This window comes from Schistocerca nitens, chromosome 4 (genome assembly GCF_023898315.1).
Source record: "Schistocerca nitens isolate TAMUIC-IGC-003100 chromosome 4, iqSchNite1.1, whole genome shotgun sequence".
Lineage (NCBI taxonomy): Eukaryota > Metazoa > Arthropoda > Insecta > Orthoptera > Acrididae > Schistocerca > Schistocerca nitens.
Genome location: NC_064617.1, coordinates 752966041 through 752990544, shown reverse-complemented (window position 1 = coordinate 752990544; position 24504 = coordinate 752966041). Strand labels below are relative to the sequence as shown.

The 24504-nt window shown below is 38.6% G+C and overlaps 1 protein-coding gene across 3 annotated transcripts in view; it reads right to left on the bottom strand.

Moving 5' to 3' along the window:
* Positions 1-24504, bottom strand: part of LOC126253029 (uncharacterized) — a 344974-nt gene that overhangs the window by 308170 nt on the left and 12300 nt on the right. For 2 of the 3 annotated variants that reach the window (XM_049954093.1, XM_049954094.1), the window contains exon 2: positions 18797-19121. In XM_049954093.1, coding sequence (XP_049810050.1) covers positions 18797-19102 — 306 coding nt within the window. In that variant the 5' untranslated portion in view covers positions 19103-19121. Of the gene's footprint in view, positions 1-18796; positions 19122-24504 lie in introns of those variants that run through there. The other variant, XM_049954095.1, reaches the window with a different exon arrangement.

Here is a 24504-nt window from a genome sequence, read left to right as displayed (position 1 = left end):
AGCAACAATTGTTGGACAGTCATTGAAGAGACACTGTAGGTAGCCCCTTGGTTCATCTGGGCGGCAGTTGCTCAACAGCTGCGCATTCATTCACCCATACATATCTCTGCAGCTGTTGTTTGCCCTGTCATCTATGTCCTTTGCGGCACCACAGCTGCCTGCATGCTAGTTTTGGAGAGCGCTATTTCGCCATGCATGGCATACTTTCACGACAGTGGCATTTGAACAGTTTACAGGCTTAGCCTTTTCAGAAATGCTTCCACACTTGGCCCAAAAACCAATGATGTCCGATAAATAGCTCCATTTCAGCATTACGACATCGTCTGCACTGTTTTCCGCCTCCCCCTCGACACACTTTATATACCCTCCAATGCTAATGCTGCTGTCTGTGAGTGGTTACTGCATGTTGACATTAAACATAGGCAGTGGTCACATTACTGTGACTGGACTGTGTATAAAATCACAAAGAGACAGATGGTGTGGGCAGTACTTACCTTTAGAAGGTGAAATTTCAAGTACTGCTGATGGACACTTATAAGTGTATGGGATGGGGAAAAAAATATTCCCAGGTTTTGAATCTGTTAAGTTTTCTGATGTCTGATGAACCTAATTCTCCTCTACCAGTCCTCCCCAAGCTATGAATCTTTCCTCCCTGGGAAACAAACAAAGTTATGAGAGCTCTCCCTTCCTCATTCCCCCTCATTTTATGTGTGACTATCAGCAGCACTGGCAATTTCACCTCCTAAATATAAGTAGTGGACAGTCATAGTGCATCCACGGAATTTAATATTTTTCTGCTAACAAAAATTACACCCTATACAAAACTGCAGTTAAATGTCATTAAAAATAATTTTTATTTACCAAGTAGTTGTAGATACAGGAATAAACAGTGAGGTATAATAGTGCCATCTTTCAGATTCTTTCTAATGAAGAACGTACAGGAGCAGGAATAGTAACTGAAATTAAATCGAAAGAATCAAAGGAAAAACAACTGCTCTTACTGTGTTGTTCACCTCTTCCTTGCTCCAGGAACTCTTGAGAACTTTTCCTGTTTAATGTCAGTATGCATTGCTTCATCCAACCTTTCTTCACTTTTCAAACAATGGAAAATCCAGAATCGAATGTAACAATATTATGATAAGGAAAGTTGCCATTCACCATATGGCGGAGATGCTGAGTCACAGATAGCCACAACAAAAAGACTGCCACAAATAAGTAGCTTTCGGCCAGCAAGGCCTTACTGGCCAAGAGCTTCTTGTTTGTGACAGTCTTTTTCTTGTCCCTTTCAAGGACTCAGCATCTCCGCCATTTGGTGAGTGGCAACTTTCCTTTTCATAATATTGTTACTTTCTTCTCTTTTGGCAGATTAAGACAACTTCAGTTTTAAAAAGGCTATGCTTTCCTTGACTAGGTTTTCCTTGTCTGTGTGAATGCCTCCCTTGATGCATGGTAAGCAGGAATGTTTTCTATCAATATTTGATATAACACTTGTATGTTTCGCCAACACAGAAGATCTTGAAATACTTGGACATACACTGTATGACAACACATTCAAGATAAAAGAATCAGGTGAAAATAACAGTATACAACAGTGAAGCACACAATCTAAAAGAAATAAATAGTTTGTTGTGGAAATAATGTCTGTCCGTCTGTCTACCAATTAATAAGCGGAGACTGGAAAACACAATTTTATTTTATGTAAATTTTCAGAGTCATTTTTGCCTATTTGTTTCTGTTTTCTATCAATTCTGGCCCCCCCATGAACCATGGACCTTGCCGTTGGTGGGGAGGCTTGTGTGCCTCAGCGATACAGATGGCCGTACCATAGGTGCAACCACAACAGAGGGGTATCTGTTGAGAGGCCAGACAAACGTGTTTCCTGAAGAGGGGCAGCAGCCTTTTCAGTAGTTGCAGGGGCAACAGTCTGGATGACTGACTGATCTGGACTTGTAACAATAACCAAAACGGCCTTGCTGTGCTGGTACTGCGAACGGCTGAAAGCAAGGGGAAACTACAGCTGTAATTTTCCCCGAGGGCATGCAGCTTTACTGTATGGTTAACTGATGATGGCGTCCTCTCGGGTAAAATATTCCAGAGGTAAAATAGTCCCCCATTCGGATCTCCGGGCGGGGACTACTCAAGAGGACGTTGTTATCAGGAGAAAGAAAACTGGCATTCTGCGGATCGGAGCGTGGAATGTCAGATCCCTTAATTAATCGGGCAGGTAGGTTCGAAAATTTAAAAAGGGAAATGGATAGGTTAAAGTTAGATATAGTGGGAATTAGTGAAGTTCGGTGGCAGGGGGAACAAGACTTTTGGTCAGGTGAATACAGGGTTATAAATACAAAATCAAATAGGCGTAATGCAGGAGTAGGTTTAATAATGAATAAAAAAATAGGAGTGCGGGTAAGCTGCTACAAATAGCATAGTGAACGCATTATTGTGGCCAAGATAGACACAAACCCCACACCTACTACAATAGTACAAGTTTATATGCCAACTAGCTCTGCAGATGATAAAGAAATTGATGAAATGTATGACGAGATAAAAGAAATTATTCAGGTAGTGAAGGGAGAGGAAAATTTAATAGTCATGGGTGACTGGAATTCGAGAGTAGGAAAAGGGAGACAAGGAAACATAGTAGGTGGATATAGATTGGGGGTAAGAAATGAAAGAGGAAGCCGCCTGGTAGAATTTTGCACAGAGCACAACTTAATCATAGCTAACACTTGGTTCAAGAATCATGAAAGAAGGTTGTATAAATGGAAGAAGCCTGGAGATACTGACATGTTTCAGATAGATTATATAATGGTAAGACAGAGATTTAGGAACCAGGTATTAAATTGTAAGACATTTCCAGGGGCAGATGTGGACTCTGTCCACAATCTATTGGTTATGAACTGTAGATTAAAACTGAAGAAACTGAAAAAAGGTGGGAATTTAAGGAGATGGGATCTGGACAAACTGATTAAACCAGAGGTGGCACAGAGTTTCAGGGAGAGCATAACGGAACAATTGTCACAAATGGGGGAAAGAAAATACAGTAGAAGCAGAATGGGTAGCTCTGAGGGGTGAAGTAGTGAAGGCAGCAGAGGATCAAGTAGGTAAAAAGGCAAGGGGTACTAGAAATCCTTGGGTAACAGAAGAAATATTGAATTTAATTGATGAAAGGAGAAAATATAAAAATGCAGTAAATGAAGCAGGCAAAAAGGAATACAAACGTCTCAAAAATGAGATCGACAGGAAGTGGAACATGGCTAAGTAGGGATAGCTAGAGGACAAATGTAAGGATGTAGAGGCTTATCTCACTAGGGGTAAGATAGATACTGCCTACAGGAAAATTAACGAGACCTTTGGAGAAAAGAGAACCACTTGTATGAATATCAAGAGCTCAGATGGAAACCCAGTTCTAAGCAAAGAAGGGAAAGCAGAAAGGTGGAAGGAGTATATAGAGGGTCTGTACAAGGGTGACGTACTTGAGGACAATATTCTGGAAATGGAAGAGACGAAATGGGAGATACAATACTGCGTGAAGAGTTTGACAGAGCACTGAAGGACCTGAGTCGAAACAAGGCCCCGGGAGTAGACAACATTCCATTAGAACTACTGACAACCTTGGGAGAGCCAGTCCTGACAAAACTCTACCATCTGATGAGCAAGATGTATGAGACAGGCGAAATACCCTCAGACTTCAAGAAGAATATAATAATTCCAATCCCAAAGAAAGCAGGTGTTGACAAATGTGAAAATTACCGAACAATCAGTTTAATAAGCCACAGCTGCAAAATACTAACGCGAATTCTTTACAGACGAATGGAAAAACTAGTAGAAGCCAACCCTGGGGAAGATCAGTTTGGATTCCGTAGAAATGTTGGAACACGTGAGGCAATACTGACCTTACGACTTACCTTAGAAGAAAGATTAAGGAAAGGCAAACCTACGTTTCTAGCATTTGTAGACTTAGAGAAAGCTTTTGACAATGTTGACTGGAATACTCTCTTTCAAATTCTAAAGGGGGCAGGGGTAAAATACAGGGAGCGAAAGGCTATTTACAATTTGTACAGAAACCAGATGGCAGTTATAAGATTCGAGGGGTATGAAAGGGAAGCAGTGGTTGGGAAGGGAGTGAGACAGGGTTGTAGCCTATCCCTGATGTTATTCAATCTTTATACTGAGCAAGCAGTAAAGGAAACAAAAGAAAAATTCGGAGTAGGTATTAAAATTCATGGAGAAGAAGTAAAAACTTTGAGGTTCGCCGATGACATTGTAATTCTAACAGAGACAGCAAAGGACTTGGAAGAGCAGTTGAACGGAATGGACAGTGTCTTTAAAAGAGGGTATAAGATGATCATCAACAAAAGCAAAACGAGGATAATGAAATGTAATTGAATTAAGTCGGGTGATGCTGAGGGAATTAGATTAGGAAATGAGACACTTAAAGTAGTAAAGGAGTTTTGCTATTTTTGGGGAGCAAAATAACTGATGATAGTCGAAGTACAGAGGATATAAAATGTAGACTGGCAATGCCAAGAAAAGCATTTCTGAAGAAGGGAAATTTGTTAACATCGAGTATAGATTTAAGGGCAAGAAGAGAATAGAAGCTTTCGAAATGTGGTGCTACAGAAGAATGCTGAAGATTAGATGGGTAGATCACATAACTAATGAGGAGGTATTGAATATAATTGGGGAGAAGAGGAGTTTGTGGCACAACTTGACAAGAAGAAGGGACCAGTTGGTAGGACATGTTCTGAGGCATCAAGGGATCACAAATTTAGCATTGGAGGGCAGTGTGGAGGGTAAAAATCATAGAGGGAGACCAAGAGATGGATACACTAAGCAGATTCAGAAGGACGTAGGTTGCAGTAAGTACTGGGAGATGAAGAAGCTTGCACAGGATAGAGTAGCATGGAGAGCTGCATCAAACCAGTCTAAGGACTGAAGACCACAACAACACCAACAACAACATCAATTCTGGTATCACTTTCTGCCAATTTTGATGGTATTTTTCAGGAGTTTGGTATTACTTTCCAATAGCTTATTTCTGATGTACCATATATCTTATATCACTGTTCCAGTGCTATGAAAACGAAAATATACCTGTCTATTACATTATATCTGACATCACAGAAGAAAAAGGAAATCATTTATATGAAACCCATTAAATGCAATCAACTAAAGAAACCATACACCATTTAAAGTTTTTCAAATTAAAGCACTGTTATAGTTTCAATGGTTTCTTTGTAACTTTTTACCATCAATTGATCAGTACTTCACAACAATGTGAAAACGACAGCCTAAACCAAAAATTTTAACACGGACAAGGAGAAGGCTTCAGATGCAGCCAACCAATTCAGCTCATATTCGGCAACCTGCTTGTGTACAACATAAAATGAACATCAGTTTTGAGAACACCATCCCTACAGTTCATGATGCGCATTCGACTCAAAACTGACCAGTTCAATATACAATTGAAAATTGAGCACTTTTTAGCATCATAGGTGGGCTCCAACAGCAAACGTTTTCCTAGGAATTTATGAAAGAAACTATTACAACTGCCACTCATGTACACGTAAGGTAAATGCTATTCAACGAAATTACTGCTGATGCAGCAACCAAGGCATCTGGCTGGAGAGCAGAGAACCTGTGTTCAATTCTCAAATGCATCTGCAGTATTCTCTCATCTGTTTTTTCCTTATTGAAATTAGTAGTAATAGAAGGGTTAATAAGGCAGTTATTAAGGAATAATAACAAGACAGGTAAATAAATTTCTCAAACAACTTGGACTAGTGAAAAATTAAAATTTGAATCCTCATATGAAAACAATTGTCACAAGGGACCACAGACAGCTGAGCATGCTATGCTACTTTACAGCTAGCCATGGTATAGGACTTTATTTGGAGGTTTCAAAACTGCAATGTGATTCTGGAAAACCAGTAGGAATTGTGTAACTATGCAGGTGCAACAACAATTCATAACATAGTTCATGATCAATTTTCAGCACCAATTTTTCAGGTGATGTTGTCACATGTGCCGTGTGCATTAGAATTACACTGGAAATCCAAAGAAACTGGTACACCTGCCTAATATCATGTAGGGCCCTTGTGAGCACGCAGAAGTGCCGCAACACGACGTGGCATGGACTCGACTAATGTCTGTAGTGAATGTAACTCCATCTTCTGGCAGAAGTGTGGGACTATGGCTGGTCAATATCCAATAAAACAATACCAAATGCCATTATTTAGATTTTATTTTTAATTTTAGGCTACAAATTTCGACGGTACATTACGTCATCTTCAGGTCTGCTTCAATTAAGTAACCTTTGTGTTACAAGATACAGCAGCACTTTTAACCAGTCCCGCAAAGATTTTACGGACATGAGTGCTCCTTGGACACCTGTCAGCAACTGTCAAAACATCCACTCAAACCACATTTCCGAAGTGTGCACACAAATTTTCCATTTATTCTGACAGGTAGCGTAGCTGTAGCAATGTTTTGAAATAGTGTCTGTAAATGATGTAAGTTACAAGCAGCGCCTCGTCATTGAACTTCTCACAGCAAAGAACAAAACTATTTGGAATGTTCACAATCATTTGCATCTAGTTTACGGAGCATCTGCAATCAACAGAAGTTCAGTTAGTCACTGGGCAAAGAGGGTGAGGCCATTATGAGAAGTCGGTTCGTCAGAATTCCAAGATTTGCGTCATTCGGGGAGGCCATCCGTGGCTATCACACTTGACCAGGCACAGCTTGCTGATGTGCTCATTCACAAGGACCAATGCATAACAACTTGACACTTGGCCCTGACGCTATCAATCAAGAAAAGATGTGTGGATGCAAATTACTCAAAAGTTTGTGCACAATGAGTTCTACACAGTCTTATGATAGAACAAAATCTTCTCACTCTTTGATGTGATGCCAAGAGGCAGTATACCAATATTTCTGAAGCATATGTGAACACATTAACCAAACTCAAGAAGAGCTTCCAATGACTTTGACACCATAACAACCCAGGCGATTGATTGATTCTATATGATAACACTCGACCTCACACAAGTTTGAGGACTTCAGACCCATCATTAAACGGGGTTGGACAGTATTACCTCATCCATCCTACAGCCCTGACTTAGCTCACCCCCAACTTCCAATTGCTTGGCTCATTAAAGGATGGCAATTGTAGATTACACTCTGAGGATGACAAAGATGTGATTCTTACAGTGAAGAAATGGCTTTGAGACCAAAACAAGGAGTTGCACTGACAGGCTACACACACTCTCGTGTCTCGCTGGGGGAAGGCCATAGGACAGGGCAGAAATTATGTGGAAGAATAGAGTGTGTAGAAGAAACAACATTCGTTCTTTGCGTATTTATCAGTGTGTTCAATAAATAATTATTGAAGAATAAAAATGTGATGCACCACTTTCTGGGTAACCCTCATATTTATTTTATAGTTATTCCATATTATTTTTACTATTTTGTGAATGAAGCTTGTAGTCACAGCATGATCTGTTGATAGTGAAATTTAACGGTGAAAAAGAGAGGGATTCTCATGGCTGTCCTGAGCCGAGAAGACATGTTACATTTCAATGATCTGTCACCCTGATGCTACTCATAAACATTTACCTTAAGTATACTCTTATAGTTTCCTTCTTGTAGTTTCTTGATATTAAGGACCTGCTATGCACTGCCACCATCTCTCACAATGTCACTTTGTTTCCATTTGCAGGAGGTCGAGGGCTGTAAGACAGCTCTCTAGTCTCCAAGCCATGAAATGATGTAAATGCATTTTAAACAACTCTTCTGTATTTTGTTGCTCTTATGTGACATTCCTATACATTGGTTAAACGGATCTCACTAACTAGACCAACATTTTCGAAGTGAATCTCATAATACCACAGAAGAGAGTGACATTTCTCTTCAGCTTTTTCTGGGTGTTGATATCGCAGGCAGTGCCCTTTCTCTCTGCCTTCCAAAACACTGCCAAGACGCGACCCCCATGCGTAAGTAGGGTGAAGATGCACTATAGCCAACGCGCTGCACATATTACACCACGAAGTAAGCACAGTGGGGAGTTCTTTACATACTAACTACCTAAATAATGTTTTTACATGAACATCTTTATCTGATTGTGAGGAAGGGATCATACATGGTTTTATGGATGAATAACATGTTTCGCCTAAGTAGGCTGGGATCTTTGTTATGTTAAAAGATACCAGATGCCATGTTAACTTACATGTTCACAAAACTAAAGTGTCATATTGGTGTTTTTCATATTTATACTTTTGTAATATGAAACTATATAGTTTAAATGATGCACCATATTAAGGATCTCACAAACACTCATTTTTATACAACAGTTGTGTAAAAGGCTAAGGAATTGTCACATCCGTAGCTAAAACTGTTATTTAATAGTATTTTGTTTGTAAAGTGCCCCTCTAGTCTCCATAAGCAAGAAATTATTATTATTTAATTTTACAAATGGGCTGCCATTCAGTCTGTCACCTTGCCACTGATACAATAATGGACTGGTTCACGACAGACTAGGCCAAATCATCACCATCAAGATCTACCTACCAAACAAATCATGCCACAGGATCACTTGACTTGAGACACTGAGCACTATTTGAGCTGAAGAACATCTCTCTCTTATGTTCCAAACTGCCACCTAGAGCAGACGCTAAATGGCTCAGTTTCTTTACCTTGGCATTTTCTCTTCTGCTCCAAGGTGGTTCTGGGTTTACTGAAGCTACCTTCTGTTGTCCCCTTGACAATTCTCACAATGTTAGTCCTATAAGCAAATAAACTGATACAGTTTCCTTTCCCCAACATGTGTATGTATATTAATTACAAGCCCATATCGCTTTTCAATCCTGACTACTAGGTGTTAAAACTGGCATCTGAAGTGATATGCCAAATTTGACCCACTTTCAGCTTTGAGGTGCTCCATACAAATTACTAAGCCCTGAACAGATGTGAGAAACCGCTGTGCAGGACAGTCCGGCAATGTGCTGTGGTGCAACAGACAAGTGCTTATCACAGTCAGTCCAGGCTGCCCACTACAGTCAACCCAGACCCAATGCCACACTGCCACCTATGCCATTAGACAAGGCCATCCAACCTCGTCTGCCTCCTCGCACAAGGCCACATCACTAGTATGATGTCCCAATGCCATCCTGACACCTGGCATCACTGCTGTGTTGCTGCCCAGTTGATTGACAATCCACGTATTTAATTGTAACAATGAAAATAACCTATTTCTGACAATATAATGTAATTGTATAGCTAAAAAATCTACTCACTAAGTGACACCAGGAGTCTTTCCTTCTCATCCCATCTGTTAAGTCTCCCCTGACGCTGGGTTCTGGGTGACTTTTCTGAACTCTACCCCTTTCCCTAGACAGCTCCAGTTTCCTTCCCTTCACCCCTCTCGCTACCCTTTCAATCTTTCTGCCGGAAGGAGGGGCCACTGGCTTCAAAAGCTCGCACAAGTAAAACCTTTCTCCTGCCACCACTAGGTGACTGGATTTTCTTTTATCTATCCAATTACAAGATATTTAATTGGCAAGCTTCACTTGAAGGGGTAAAAATGCCAATGGACAATTTGCCATTGATGTCACCAAGATCTGCTGTCAATTTTTTTTTGTTTGTGTCTAGTTTAAAGGGATTCCCTCAACCACGTCACAGAGACAATTGGAGATGGATCCAAAATACTGCAAGCATGGATGGAGCAGTTCCGTGTGAAGAATGATGATCTGCAAAGGCACCTTAATGAGGCATTAGTACATGTGATGCTGCAAAACAGCACTGTGCCCAAAACTAGCCTAACTTCCCCATTTCTGTGTTTCCCATTGGTGGTTCTAATCCAGGCAAAAATGTCAACACATTCATACAAAATTTAATGGATACAGGGAAACTGTCCTCATCGAGTGACTAAATGTTTATAGGAGATACCAGCATGATGTTGCAAGGAGCTGCTCATGCTTATGTAGATTCCATGGAAGGGCTGAGAAATAACAAGGCATTTGGAGTCCTTGCGAAAGGCTTAGAGGATAGATATAGAGGTAAATACCACCAGCTACTATAGGGACAATCTTTCCATTAAATATCAAAATTCAGGAGAGGATTTCGAGTGATTTGTTGACCAAATAAGAGTTGTGTCTTGTCATACATATGTACTAATGGAAAGTAATGAAAGGTATGAGATACCACTCAGCAAATCAGAAGCTTGCTGTGTAGATTCACTCATTTGCAGGCTTGACCCACCCAGGTATGACCCACTTGATGCATCAAGTACACTAAGGCAGGCTACATGACTCACAAAGGAGGTGCAGCACTTCGTCCAATCTTCCACCAGGATAAAGCCCACTGAACGTGCATTTATTGCCGAAGTGTGCTGGACTCACTGCTAATGACCAAAAGTTACAAGGTGCCTTAGTGTTTGGCACCAGCATGTGCTTATTTTAGGAGAAAAAAAAAATCAGACGTGAGAGAGAAAACTGTCCATCTCTACAACACCAATCAGCTAACCATATAGGTCATCAAGGGGCTCGAAGGAATGTGAATACGGGAAATGTGGATGGGCGCCGTTCTGCCACTGCTCCTTGCTCCCCTTCCGCAAAGCCTATCTGATGACAGAGATAGGAATCAATTGGGTGGCAAACGTAAGTTTGCAAGGTAAAATGAACAGCAGAACTTCTACCTTTCTCACTGATGCAGGCATACAAATAAATGCTTTGTCTGTTAAATTTACTCACGGTCGAGACCTAAAATCAGTGTTCTGGACCAAGTGGATTGTGAAAAAAGGTAATTTATCCTACAGAGTCACAAAATGTGGAACTGGAAATTCTAAGTAGTTTGCAAGCATGAACATAATTTTGATGGCATTTTAGACAATGACTTGCTGCACCATTTTCAAATCATAGTTAACTTCTTAACATAAGAAGTATAATTTGAAGGGAAATATCCACCATTTTGACAATGTTTCCATTATAATGATGCGAGGGAGTCCACAACGAATGGCCACGTTCCAAATACTCACTAAACGATGAACCATAGAATTGAAGACACACTAAGCCAAGAAATTATCAGGGGGCACTGGGAAAATCATTTGGGGAGAGGTGAAGAAAGATTTTTTTAACAGGAGATATTTTATTTGTGGTTTCATTAACAAGAAATGTAGTTTTAGATGGTAAGCAGGTGCATGTGAAGCACAGTTTATCTCTAACAAGTGTGACAACAGAGGGTACATTTTTGCCACTGGAGAAAATTATCTACACTCACAGATAATTTTGGAAGCAGATGGTTAAAATTCCCCAGGGTACCATACCCGCAAAAGAGCACGAAGTAAATATTTATGAGACAACAGCACATGAAGAAAAATGAAAAGCCTGGAAGAACAGTGTACATAAATTCCACCTCAGTTATGTCACCTATAAAAGCAGGAATCAAAAAGAAACTTCAACATCTGTGCAAAGCAGATCAAGATCAACTGTACCCCATTCTAGCTGACTTTGCAACTTGATTTGAAGAAAAGAAACAACTTCTGTCAACCTTCTTAATGTACCACAAGATTCCTATGTATAATACTTAAGACTATAGCCTAGAAAACATATTGCATACCCTGTCACTGCCTGTAGCAGACGAAAATACCTCAGATTTACTAAAAGCAGGAGTAATTCAATCTTCTTTCAGTTCGTGGTTGTCACATATAGTGATAGTTCCCAACAAAATCAGTTACAGAGGAAAAGCTTACAGCATTTTTTTGCAATTGCTGATATTTCAATCACCTTGGCAAATGCAAATTCTTCGCCACGACCCATTTACTATCAGATCCATGTAGCTATTAAAGATCGGAAAGAAGACAATTTTTGTTGTGCCCTCTGGGCAACGTGAATATCAAAGAAAGCCCTTTGGCCTCCCAAACCCCACCGCCAACTACATTTCATCATTTTGCTGATTTACTTTTAGGAGGTTTACAGCCAACCATGTGACTAGTATAGCTGGATGACATAATTGTCTCTTCAAATTCAATGAAAGAACATTCAAAGTAACTAAGAAACGTACTAACCCATTTTAGTGATGCTAATCTAAATTTTAGATTTGAAAACTGCAGTTTTGCACTATCCAGGCCACATAATTTTGGCAGATGGTTAAAACCAGACCCACAATTAAGGAATGCAGTGAACAATTTTCCAGCACTGAGGAACATTAAAGAATTGCAACTGATTTCTCAGGTTAATAAATTACTATCACCGTTTCGTGGAGAACTATGCAGCCATCACGAAATTGCTCACAAAATTACTAAAGAAGGGAGTTGCTCCTGTCTGGCCAGCGGACAGCAAAAGGGCCATGTTAAAACTGAAAGAAATTCTTAAAACGTTCACCTGTCTTGGGTTATCGGTATTTTGCTCTACCTTGTATCTTGTTGTGTGATGCTGACAATGTCTCAATTGGTTGCAATATGAATCAAATACAAGATGGTGAAGAAAAACCAATTGGTTATGCATCACGTCAGCCGAATCAAGCTGAGCAAAATTACACCACCACACAAAACAAACTTCTGTCAGTGTTACCTATATGCATTGCAGTTCACAGTAATTGTAGATCATGTTGCTTTACAGTGGCTTTTGAGTTTACAGGATCCCAGCAGCAGACTTGTTAGATTGGCCTTAAAACGCTGTGAATATGACCACATAACCAGACTTAAGCCTGGAATGTTAAATCAATGCAGGTGCCTTGAGTACAAAAAGTGTGATCCTGCAAGAAGATGATGTGCTTATTGAGGAATTAAAGAAGGCAAAATAATCCAGAGACTACTGGCAAGCACATAGTGCAACAAAGTCTTGAGGGTATACAGGCACATCATAATGGGAAAAGTGCCACGCAAGCACATATGGCAGGCCATTATTGGTGGTCAAAACAAAAAAGAAAAAGATGATGTAGGATATTATGTTCAAAACTGTCTCCATTGCGCTAAGAGAGTGCAAGAACAAACACCAAATATACCTCTTTAAACTATAACTGAGGTAGCTGGGCCTTTCAAAGTCTTAGCACACTATATTGTGGGACCATTTGCCATAACAGTCAAAAATAACAAAAGTCAAAAATAGCATATGTTTAATCTATCACCGACCATTTCTCTCATTATCTTATTGTGCAACCCACTGAAGACATGGCTGCTGAAACAGTTGTGACAGCACTGGTCACTTATTTTGTACAACAATCTGAGAGGCCATTATCAGAGGGCAAAGGACAAAAGTTATGTCCAATCTTATCATACAGTTATCTTGACTGTTTAAAATAAAGTAGTTCAGAGCTACAACATTTCATCCTAAGAGTAATGGCAGGTTTGAGCACATTCGTAAAACAGTACCTAAAATGCTGTCTTATAAAATGATTAGCTTGCCCTCAGACTGGGATTGTCTATTACCATATGTAATTTTGTCATAAAACACCAGAGTACACGACACAACTGGGTTCATTCCCTTTGAGATCGTTTTTCATCACAAAATGCATTCATCTTTCAAGACTTAGAAGCTGCTGCCTGAAATGAATTCCAGCAAAGTGAAGCACCTGGCTAAAAGATTAACATTTATTTGGAAGAGATTTCAGCAGGACACTGCAGCCGAACATGGAGACAGCTCCATAGTTGAAAAACTGATAGGATGCTGCTACACCAAGTGGGAGATCATGGGATGTTATGACAAACTGCCATGAAAACAAGAAGAACTCAGAAATTTACAGGCCCCTGCACTGGACCATTACATATACTGCATTTCACGTTGCCTATCAATGTCGAATTACAGATCAGAAGATTATTGCTCGGTTTGATCGCCGACCAAGTATAAAGGTAGCAATATACCATCTCCTGTAGTGGGTCCAGCAAAACTCAGAACTGTTTAGAACAGATGCCATTTCTGTTGGTATAATTTACATTCTGCTACCCCGTACAATTTACGGTCTAGGGGTTAAGAACAAATTTTATCTTAAGTGGGAGACGGCACTATCTATTTCAATCAACTGAAGATTCTGCTCTGTGTTTTCACGTCGTCATGCCTTCATTAGTTAGAATATTTTGCTAAAATGTTACATATGAGTCATTGTTCTAAAGTTGCTTCCGTGTCTTGCAGGTTTTTAAACATGGTAGTCTCATATCATCACTAGCTGGACGGACCTCCTGCTCCACTGGGCTGCTTGCCAAGGGCAGTATCATGTCCCTTGGGGACTTATGGCCTTCGTCAAACAATGCCAGCCACACAGCTGACAACTTTACTCCACAGTGCACCACTGTTCTCTGTGAATGTACCTCAGTTCCATCTGATTATTAGGCCCATGTGCTATTAATGTGTCATTAATTTTACAGTTGTGTATTACAAGCTGTTATTCCAAAATTAACCAGTATGGCCTCTTCAGCCTCGTTTCACTCTTATTTATTCTTCTATATTTCATTACCTGCCTCTACAATTGAATGGTTTTGTCGCATGTTTGCGTTACTTCACTACGTAAAGACATTGTCACTAGATAATTTTCTAGGTTGTCTGGTATTACGAAGTTGCACTGAAGTTTATGAAATTTGAAAACCTGCACTATCACACAAGCGCAGATTGTAAGCCAGTATCGTGGATAAGGCTAAAGTGTTGTTACAAAAGATCTGCAGAAATAAGATCCCACTCTCCGCGGACCAAAACACCCATTGTTAAACCATCAACGAAGCAGCACACTCCAACACTGATCCACACACCTGGCCTCCAACTAGACACTGGTGATACAGTGTAGTGTCTTTACTTACACGAGTGGCGCAATGCACCACCTTCTGCAGATTCCATTTCTTCTTGGAACATACTGAAGACAGTTTGTCTCTTAGACAACAAATTCGATTGGTCCCAGATTGATAGTTGAATTAATCAAACCTTGGTTCCACAGCATAAGAATCAGCTAGATACATGCCATCCCATATGCCATTCTGGTTTCACTTGTGTGTTCTAATTGGAATTTCGCTCTCCACAAGTACCAAACAAAACTGAATAGCAGTAGACTTCTATTCAGAGCATCCTGTTGCAATACCCTGGGACATTAATTTCTGTTCTCACCACAAATGAAAGAAATTTCAAATGTCACTATCGAACCACTGCTGTTATCCATTCCAGAAATTAGCTTCCCTCTCAATACACATCCTGTCTTACCACTATTTCAGATACTAACTACAACGAACTGCTCTCACAGGAGCAGCAACAAGTCACTAGATAGAGCTGCCATCTGTATTAGGGCTTCACTAGCCCAATATTTTATTTAACATAACAGGCCCAGTAGCGACTTCCACCCTGCTTGCTGTTGTGATACTGAGCATGACTCTATACTGCTGTTTCACACCTGAAGTTATGCAGTAGAATACATACAGCCACTCCAGCTAATCATGTTTCTTGGCAAGTTCCAGCAGACTGTGTGGGGTGAGGTGTAAAAGTTGAGATATAACACATTATTTTAGGGAAAATGATGAGTTACACTCTCTGTCCTAATGCATGAAATACAGTTGATGTATTACACACACACACACACACACACACACACACACTTATGTTTCAGACAGCAAATTGTGGAATTGTGGGAGAAATAGTTTACTAATATGTGCAGGTAATACAAGGTACATGGGTGCAGTATATCTGGGAAGATGGAATGACAAGTTCAGAGTCTCCACTTGGTGTGGGCCACTAGTTCTTAGATGTCAAGCTTGGAGATGTGTTGCGACCATGAAAGAATGGTGCTCACAATAACAATAGCGATGACATGTGAGCAGAAACAAATGTGTTTTTAAACTGTCATTCTGATATTGTTTCCCAATCTGACATTTTGCTTTGTCAAAATGTATTTATGTTGTGCAGTCTAATGAGACAAGACATCTGTAATTCATGCAATTGTAATACGATTGCTTTAAACATATCTTAGGGGAGCTATCTGTCAATATATAAAGGAGCATTAATGGCTGGATCATTGAAAGAAGAAATTTTCTTGGTCAAGGATTGCATCTCTCTTTTGCCCTCTAGCACTTAAGACACTGCAAAGGAAACGACATCAACTGAGAAGAAAAGAAACACGGTTATTTGGATCTGATCAGCAGGTCCAAATCGCAATTAATTCACATCATAGGTGACCATAAAAACTTTAATATCTATCATTTATTGATCAATTCAATAGATGAATAAACAACTCCTCGAAGTTAATGATGATTTATTTTTCTGCTGCCATAAACTGTCATCTTGTAATTACACTTAAATTATTAATTTATTATAATTAAAACCATTATTATTTTGAAACTGCCTTGTAAACTGCTTATTTGTGTTACTGTTTCAAACAACAGTCTCTTATTATTGTGCTTATTTGTTCATTTGATATTGTTTTATTGCCATGAGTTATTTTTACAATTTGCTCATTCAGTTTAACTGTACTTGATAACCTTGCTGTTGTCGTAACAAAAATTTAAGTCAAAGGGATTACCCTTCAGTGTGTATTGTAAACGATTTATTATTTCTTTATTAGGTGCAGAGAAGCGCCAGGTTTTCCAGTTTCTTTTAAACTTATGTTAGTAAAGTGGTTTTGCATTGTGTTACTAAACATCACAGAATACACATTATGTTTTTGTTTTATTGTTTACACAATTTTCCTGTCCCTATAACGCGTAATTTTTGAAACTTTTTTCAAACAATGGAAAATCCAAGATGGAATGTAACAACATTATGAAAAGGAGTTGTTGTTCACCATATAGCGGAGATGCTGAGTCACAGATAGGCACAACAGAAAGACTGTTACAAATAAGCTTTCTGCCATCAAGGCCTTTGTCACGCATGTGCGCAAACACAACTCACACATACAACTGCAGTCTCTGGCAACTGATTTTGAAATTTTTAGATTGTTCAATAAGAACTTTATTTTAAGATAACTCTAAACAAACCCATCTGCGTTTTGTGGTACTTTGTTGCAATGAGTTTTTTCTAGTTAAATAATGTAAATGTAGAAACTCAAATTTCAATATGAAGAAGCAAATAACAAGGATGAAGAACCACTATGCATTTTTGTATTTTTGTTTTTTATTATTCATTACATTTTACAAATATTTTGCTTCAAAGTACAACAAAATAATAAATTTTATGATTACACAGGAGAAGAACTCTTAGTGCTTGCCAGCACCGCTGTATGTTTTTATCCCTTAGGTAGACAAAGATTATAAGTTTTAAATGTTCATATTTTTCACTAGACTGTGTTGCTCATTTCACAGCATGTTTACTGCCAAATAAGTGATTACTGACCATCATTGGGAAAACAATCATCCAGTCATGTAAATTGTTTTATGGATAAGTAGGTGACTCCACACCTATGTATGATGTGTTCATCCAAACCTTGATTAATCTAATTATGATGTACAAATCAAAATGGGCAGTTAAAGAAAGCAGACAGCCCACAACTTGTGACTTCCGTGTATTTTTTATAGTTGATAATAGCACTGATACAACTTTAAAATTAAGTAAAAATTGATGCATGACTTCACACCACACCCATTAACAATTTAATAAATCTGTAATACAATGCGCAAGGCAAGTGAAAATCATGGATTAAGAAGAGCCTTATATTTTCCTTTTACTGGGTTCAGTGGTCCACGAGCAAAGAGGTCAACATAGACAATTTATCTTTAAGTCTAGTAAGATGTTACAGTACTTGCTAATGACCTACGCAGATAGTATGGAGACAGCATTTGATGCTAAGTGTATACTGTTACAAACATTTGCCTCAAGTTACTGAAGAGTGCAGACCTGAACCAGAATCGTGTGTTTTGTAAACAGCGCATTTCCAATTCAGGCATTTGTTAGAAATGAAAGGGTAGGTCTTTGCAGTAAGCTGACATTCTGAATCAATCCTAAGGCCCTATTTACACAGTACAACTGGAGATCTGTCCATACTAGACAGGTACCTGGAATCAACTCCTAGTCCAGACCAATGTTTTCACTTGTTTCAGAAAAGTCTCATGTTACTCTAGAAATTCTTCCAATCCATATGTGGCACACAGCAAACCAGTGCATAACAGTATTGTTTAAAAACAGTCTTGGTTGCAATTTTAATTTTTTTATTTTTTAACGACACGTTTCACCTTATTTAGGCATCTTCAGGTTATCTTAATTTGGTATTTCTTAGAAGAATCCTTTAGTCAGTGTAGCCAAAGGGCATCATCGAACATATCAGGCCAACATTGCCTTCGTTAAACCCAGTAAAAACTAGAAATATAAAATTTTATATTTTTGTTTTTACTGAGTTTAACGAAGGCGATGTTGGCCTGTTATATTCGATGATGCCCTTTGGCTACACTGACTAAAGGATTCTTCTAAGAAATACCAAATTAAGATAACCTAAAGATGCCTAAATAAGGCGAAATGTGGCGTTGAAAAATAAGAAAACTGAAATTGCAACCAAGACTGTTTTTAACCAATACTCTCATGTTAGTCTTTTAGTTATAAACTGCATACCTAAATCAGATCTTGGAAAGTAGTTCACTATGCTCCAAGTATGAATTATACCTCCAAACTTTACGAGAACTAACAGCTACATCACTGTTCAATACCATAAGCATAAATGTCCTAGCAGTACTTGTAGAATGTTGAAGATAACTCACAAATAAAGAATGTGTAATAGCAAAATACGTAACAATTTTCTCTTCTGGGCAATACTATAGACACAAATATTTTGCCACTATGAAGAAATATAGAAATTATTTTTTTAAAATCAAAAAATAAAGCTATATAAAGAAAGCACTTACCTTACTGGCAGTATTTATAAGCTCAAGCCACATAGTTTCACCAAACTTCTTTACAGAACTGTGTAATTGAGAAGAATCATGTAGAACTCTTGAGTCATTGGATAAAGTACTGTTATTTATAACACTTTTGTAAAAACTCGCAGCATAGCTATAGTTATTGCATTTTGACTGTTGTGAACAAAGTGATGTTGATGGGGAAGCGGACGTTACAGAGGACTCGAGTCTTGCACAGTAGTGTGTATCTTGTTGGCTACCCTTTACTGTTTTCCTTGGTGGAACCCTTTCTGGCTTTTTAAAGGTGTCCATTGTTCATCAGGAGCAGATACTGAAATAAATGAATGGGCATACAGTGCACAATGTAATACAAAATTTACTTTTAATTACACATCCAGTATTAAATAAACTGTAATAAAATATGTGCCAGCATTCTTTACAATGCTGAATATATAATTAATGAAAAAACCATGCCCTGAGCAAGAGTGAAGTTTACACATTTTACTGGCTCATTTTCATTAATGTTTTACAGAATCAAAGAAGTACTCAATTTGTTAACATGCATTCCCCTGCAGTGCACAATTCTCAGAACATCAGAGCAGAATTTATTTCAAAACAAAAAGCCACAAAAAATGTGAAAACTTCCATAAAGGTTTTAAGAATCATCTAGTAGAAAAATAGTCTGGAATAATTCAGAACAACTGATATGATTAATAAACTTGTTTTACGGATACACAGAAAATGTATACACAAGATGTGGTACCTTAAGAATCACTATTTAATTAAAGAACTGTTATGCACAAATTATGTGCGCTAATGATAGTGAAGATTGCAACCCCAAGAAAGTCACATGTGCTTGCATTTTATACCACAATTATGCACACTGCTATACACAAATGATTATAATCACAGTACTAAATATTATCTCTGGCTTTGAGGATTGTGCACACTGAAATCAGAAAATACAAGTGCCACAGCACACAATCAAGGAGATACTGGACATGTTATGGGGATTCTTACCCCATGCAGTTTCTATGAGAGTCCACGAATAGTCTACAGTGTTCAATCAAGAATCCATGACAAACAAGTTGCTAAACAAAACATATCCAGGACACATTTTCCAGGTGATGTGTCATGTGAAAGTGCAGTAAAGTATGCTGTGTATCTGACAACTCCACAGTACTTAACTCTGCTGGAGAATTTATGAAAAAGCAGAACAACATATTATTTAAGCATGACCCTATTACAAAAAAGCAGAACGATGTGACATTAAAACAAGATGAAATCATGAAAAAGCAGGATAGTATGGCATTAAAGCAAGATGAAATCATGAAAAAGCAGAATCACATGTCATTAAAGCAAGATACTACTACGAAAAAGCCAGATAATATGGCATTACAGTTTGCTAACAAAAATAAAGAGTTATACAACAAACAGAACAAAATATCAAATAAACAAGATGTTAATTGTGTAAAAAATCAATGAACTTTTACCTTAACATTATGTGTTAATGAAAGGACTATCAAATGAGATAGCCACTCTGAAAATAGCACATGCTAGAATAAGCAAAACAGTATGACAACTATGTATCAAACTAACAGAAGTGAAACACACACCGACCAAGCTGTTGGAGACAGTTACAGAGTTGTCAATTAAAGTAGATAATGTCATTGCTGAGCAAGATAAGATGATTGTGATCAGTCTGAATAACAGTGGAAAAAGTTCAACGATGTTGCTACTTGGACGCTGATCAAAGATGAAAAAATTTTAAGAATGGATCACACTAAGATCCAAGGGATAATTGATAACCCAGTCAATAATGAGTTATGAAAAGCAAATGATATGATAAATCAGGACCTTCAGCTATGGCGGAATGTTGTCAGCTAACAGTTTAAAGAAATAAAAAAGAATTAGCCGATGTGAAGGCTGTCATGCAGGATGACAGTTTGGGGGCACCACGTTCTGAGGAAAATTTTGTTTCCAAGCCAACGCAGAGCAAAATTCTCCATGTGCAAACCAAAGTGCCAGCAGCTGTATTGCACATTTCACAATGGTACAGAGACGGTGCCCTTCTCTACAACAATGATGAGGGAGGAAAGCTAAAAGACACCAGTAGTTTCAAGTTTTTGTGACAGTTGCGAAAAGTGTGCATTCCATTGTTTTCATAAAATCATTTTGTGGAACTCTGCCGTGATCAACGCCAGATGCAAAGAGATGGCCCTTTATGGGCCATGGAAGTAGCAGAATATTCCTGGACATATGACGAGCTTGAGAGGGTATTCCTGAAAAATACTGGTCAATGATGGCAAGAGTGATTGTGCAAAGAAGTATTCAATCCCGAACCATTCTAGACGTGCCAAGGAAGTCTCTGACAATATTTTGAAAAATATTTAAACAAGACCTGGTAGAGGGAAAATCCGGTGTCATACCGTGATGTCTTGAGGATCTTAAAAGTGAAATTGATCATTCATATCTGCGAGAAATTGAAATATTTCCAAGTCAAACATAGAAAAATTCCTGTCTATGTTGGATTTAGATGATTTAATACATGAAGATGCAAAAGCCCCTTCAGAGAATGGGAAATATAACAACAGTTGTCATACTAGTCACAATGGCCAGACAAATCATGCTAACTATTACAGTCAGCAAAGTATAATGGGGAAGCATGTAACAATGGTTATAACAGGAATCCACAACAATCAGTTTAACCATACACAGAAGGAATAGCAGGATCACTTGTTTAATCCAGGTTATTTGAATCTGAATAAATTTTCAGTGGCAGCACCAACCCACAGAATATAACCAAACCTGAACAGGCATGGGCTAAATGGCCCCAAGAACATGACGGGACAAATGAAGTCGACCGTCCATTTCCAATCAGGAAAATAGAACTCGACTGCACACAGCCCCGAATGGATGGTTGAGGAAGGGGTTGGGACAAACAACAAGGAGTCCAACTAATGAAGTATGACAACAGTTGCAATATTATAGGGAGGAATTATGCTCCAACACCTCAAACTCTCAGGATAGGTACAGCATTGTCCGTCAGTCCACAGTACTTAGAAACTATTCCTACTACCATGATTTTAGGCATGGGAGCTACAGTAAGAGTGATATTCAATGACTTATATAACACAGTATGTGAGACTACTGACATGCCCATCTTACCTATTAGCAATTGCCTGATCTCGGGAGCAATTGGTATACCAGACTGCAGAACATTCGATGGCAGGCCCATATACATATGAAAATAGGAAACGTAACAACATTTGGCATATTCCTAATAGTTAATTACTTGGTCACGGACTATGTTCCTGCAGTTAGCTTTCTATGTCAGTGGAAGGCACAAATAGACTTCTCCACAGGAAACTGTAATTTAAAAAAGCACAGGGGTAAGCTGAACTAGACAAAATAAAGCTTGACCATGGCAGATACTGTCAGGGTGTAAGAACTGAATTTATAGGCAAGGAGGATTGTAAAGAAAACCTGCAATCCCTAGGATGTATTACTGAGCTTAATTTAGAAATGCAGATTACCAACAAAATAGCAGAATATAATCATTTAACTATGTATTATCTGATCAGAATTATGTTGGGTGAAATCCCAGGAGTAATAAAAGGCTACAAATACCACTTAAATGCCATGCCTTGTGAATTGCTTTACCAGCCAACCTATACTATTCCCTAGCCACAACGGCTAACCCTAATGTGGGGGGTTGAAAAATGTTAGACTGGAATATTAAGAACCATCTATGAGCCTATTATCACAGCACATTGTTAGTTGTGGCCAAAGCTGGAGTTAACATCTGATTCATGCTAGATGGTTGGGCTGCTGATAAGATAATTACACCTGTGAGAACCCAACCAGAGAATACTGATTAACAAATAATAAAGGTTCACAATATCAAGTATTTAACTTCTGCTGATGTGCAGCCTTCCTAATGTCAAGCATTCTTAGATGAAGACTCACAAATATGTATATATACCATCCATTTATGCAGGATGCAACTGCAAATCCGAAGTACTACTAGGTGCACTTAATGCGAGTGCCGGCATAGTCACTGATGTGCTCGACACCATGTTAGGACTCGTCTTGCTAGACATGATTACTCTGTTCGTAAACAATTTACTAATTGTGACACAAACTTGGGAAACGTGCAGTTGATTCACAGTCTTAGACAAATTTCATGAATATGGAGTAACGGTCTATCTTCAAAAACCAGAGTTTGGATGTGAAAAGATAAAATTTCTAGGACATATTATTGTGCCACTTGGATTCTAGGTGATGAGGGTAAAATAAAGGCTGTAAATAATTTCCATTACTGTAAATGAGGAAACAACTAAAGGCATTCTTAGACTTAGCCTAGTTCTACCACTGGATCATACCAGACCAGCTACTGAATTGTGAACATTTATTGAACTCATTGCAAAAGCAGGCCCAAATTGGAAGAATGTCAGCTGATGTTTAGAAAGATTAAGGAGGTGTTAGCGATGGAATTGGAGGCATAGTATAGTCCTTCAAAATGTTTCACTATTTCTTAGCTGGGGACCACATGAAAATTTCTGTGATTATCAGATGAAAATTTTTCTCTTAAAACCATAAATTATTGCATGCCAGATTGGTTAGACGGTCTTTGGCAATGCAGGAGTACAATCTTAAGATTATATACATGAAATGTGAAAATAATATCACAGCGGATCAGTTGCCACGGCTGCTGGAACGTTTAAAAAACAGGCAGGATTGCAAAGAGCAGACTGCCAAATTCAAAATTTCACTAATGCAAGATGATCCATACAGAAGCTGCTACTTTGACCTCAGTAGAAATATGGGGCACCTCCAAGACAGGGATCCCATGTGGAGGAAGGTAGAATAACAACTTTTCAATAACCCAATAGACAAATTGACAAGGTATCTTGTAGTGCATAATAATGTGCTGTTTTACCGCTATGATCCACAGTACTGTAAATGGTGTGTGTGAATTCCAACAGATAGCCATGAATCTTTAATTTTGTAAAGTTAAAGTTTGGAAGCACTCTGGTGTTACCGAAGATTTATAACTTGATGAGTAGTGCTATTTTCCGAACTTGTGAAGGAAAGTGCAACTGATCATATACAAATTTATACTTTATAGGAGGCAAGTTATGGTTCAAAAGGCAAGTTACATTCAATCATTATACAGAAACCACTGCAAGTAACTGCAAAAAACATCTGTGGACCTCTTCCAAGGTCACAGTCAGGAGCCAAATACATTATGGTTATGCATGATCAACTTTCAAAGCACGAAGCTGTATGAATTGAAAAACAGCACTAGCATATCAATAATTCGCAGATTAATAAATGACTACATTCCACAAGTTGACAAGCCTGTAATGGAGAGAATCCCTGCAGACACAAAGGATAAGACAACTATTAATTTCTAAGTACCACCTGGAAACCATCCTGGTTGGGATGGTTTTCCCAAATTAAACCATTTCATGAGAACCTAATGTTCCCACAGAATAAGGGCATGGGCTAATTATTCAGCACTATTTGAAGAACTGTTGTTTACTCATGCAGAAAGAAATGAACGTAAGCCCATTGCCAAAACCACCAAGAGATAGAATACCCTTAGAAGAAAACATGGGGCAGGCACTAAAAATGCTAATGGAAAGGGCTGCCCAGAGAAAAGCTGCTTCAAGACAATACTACAGAATGCACAGCAATTTAAGACAGGG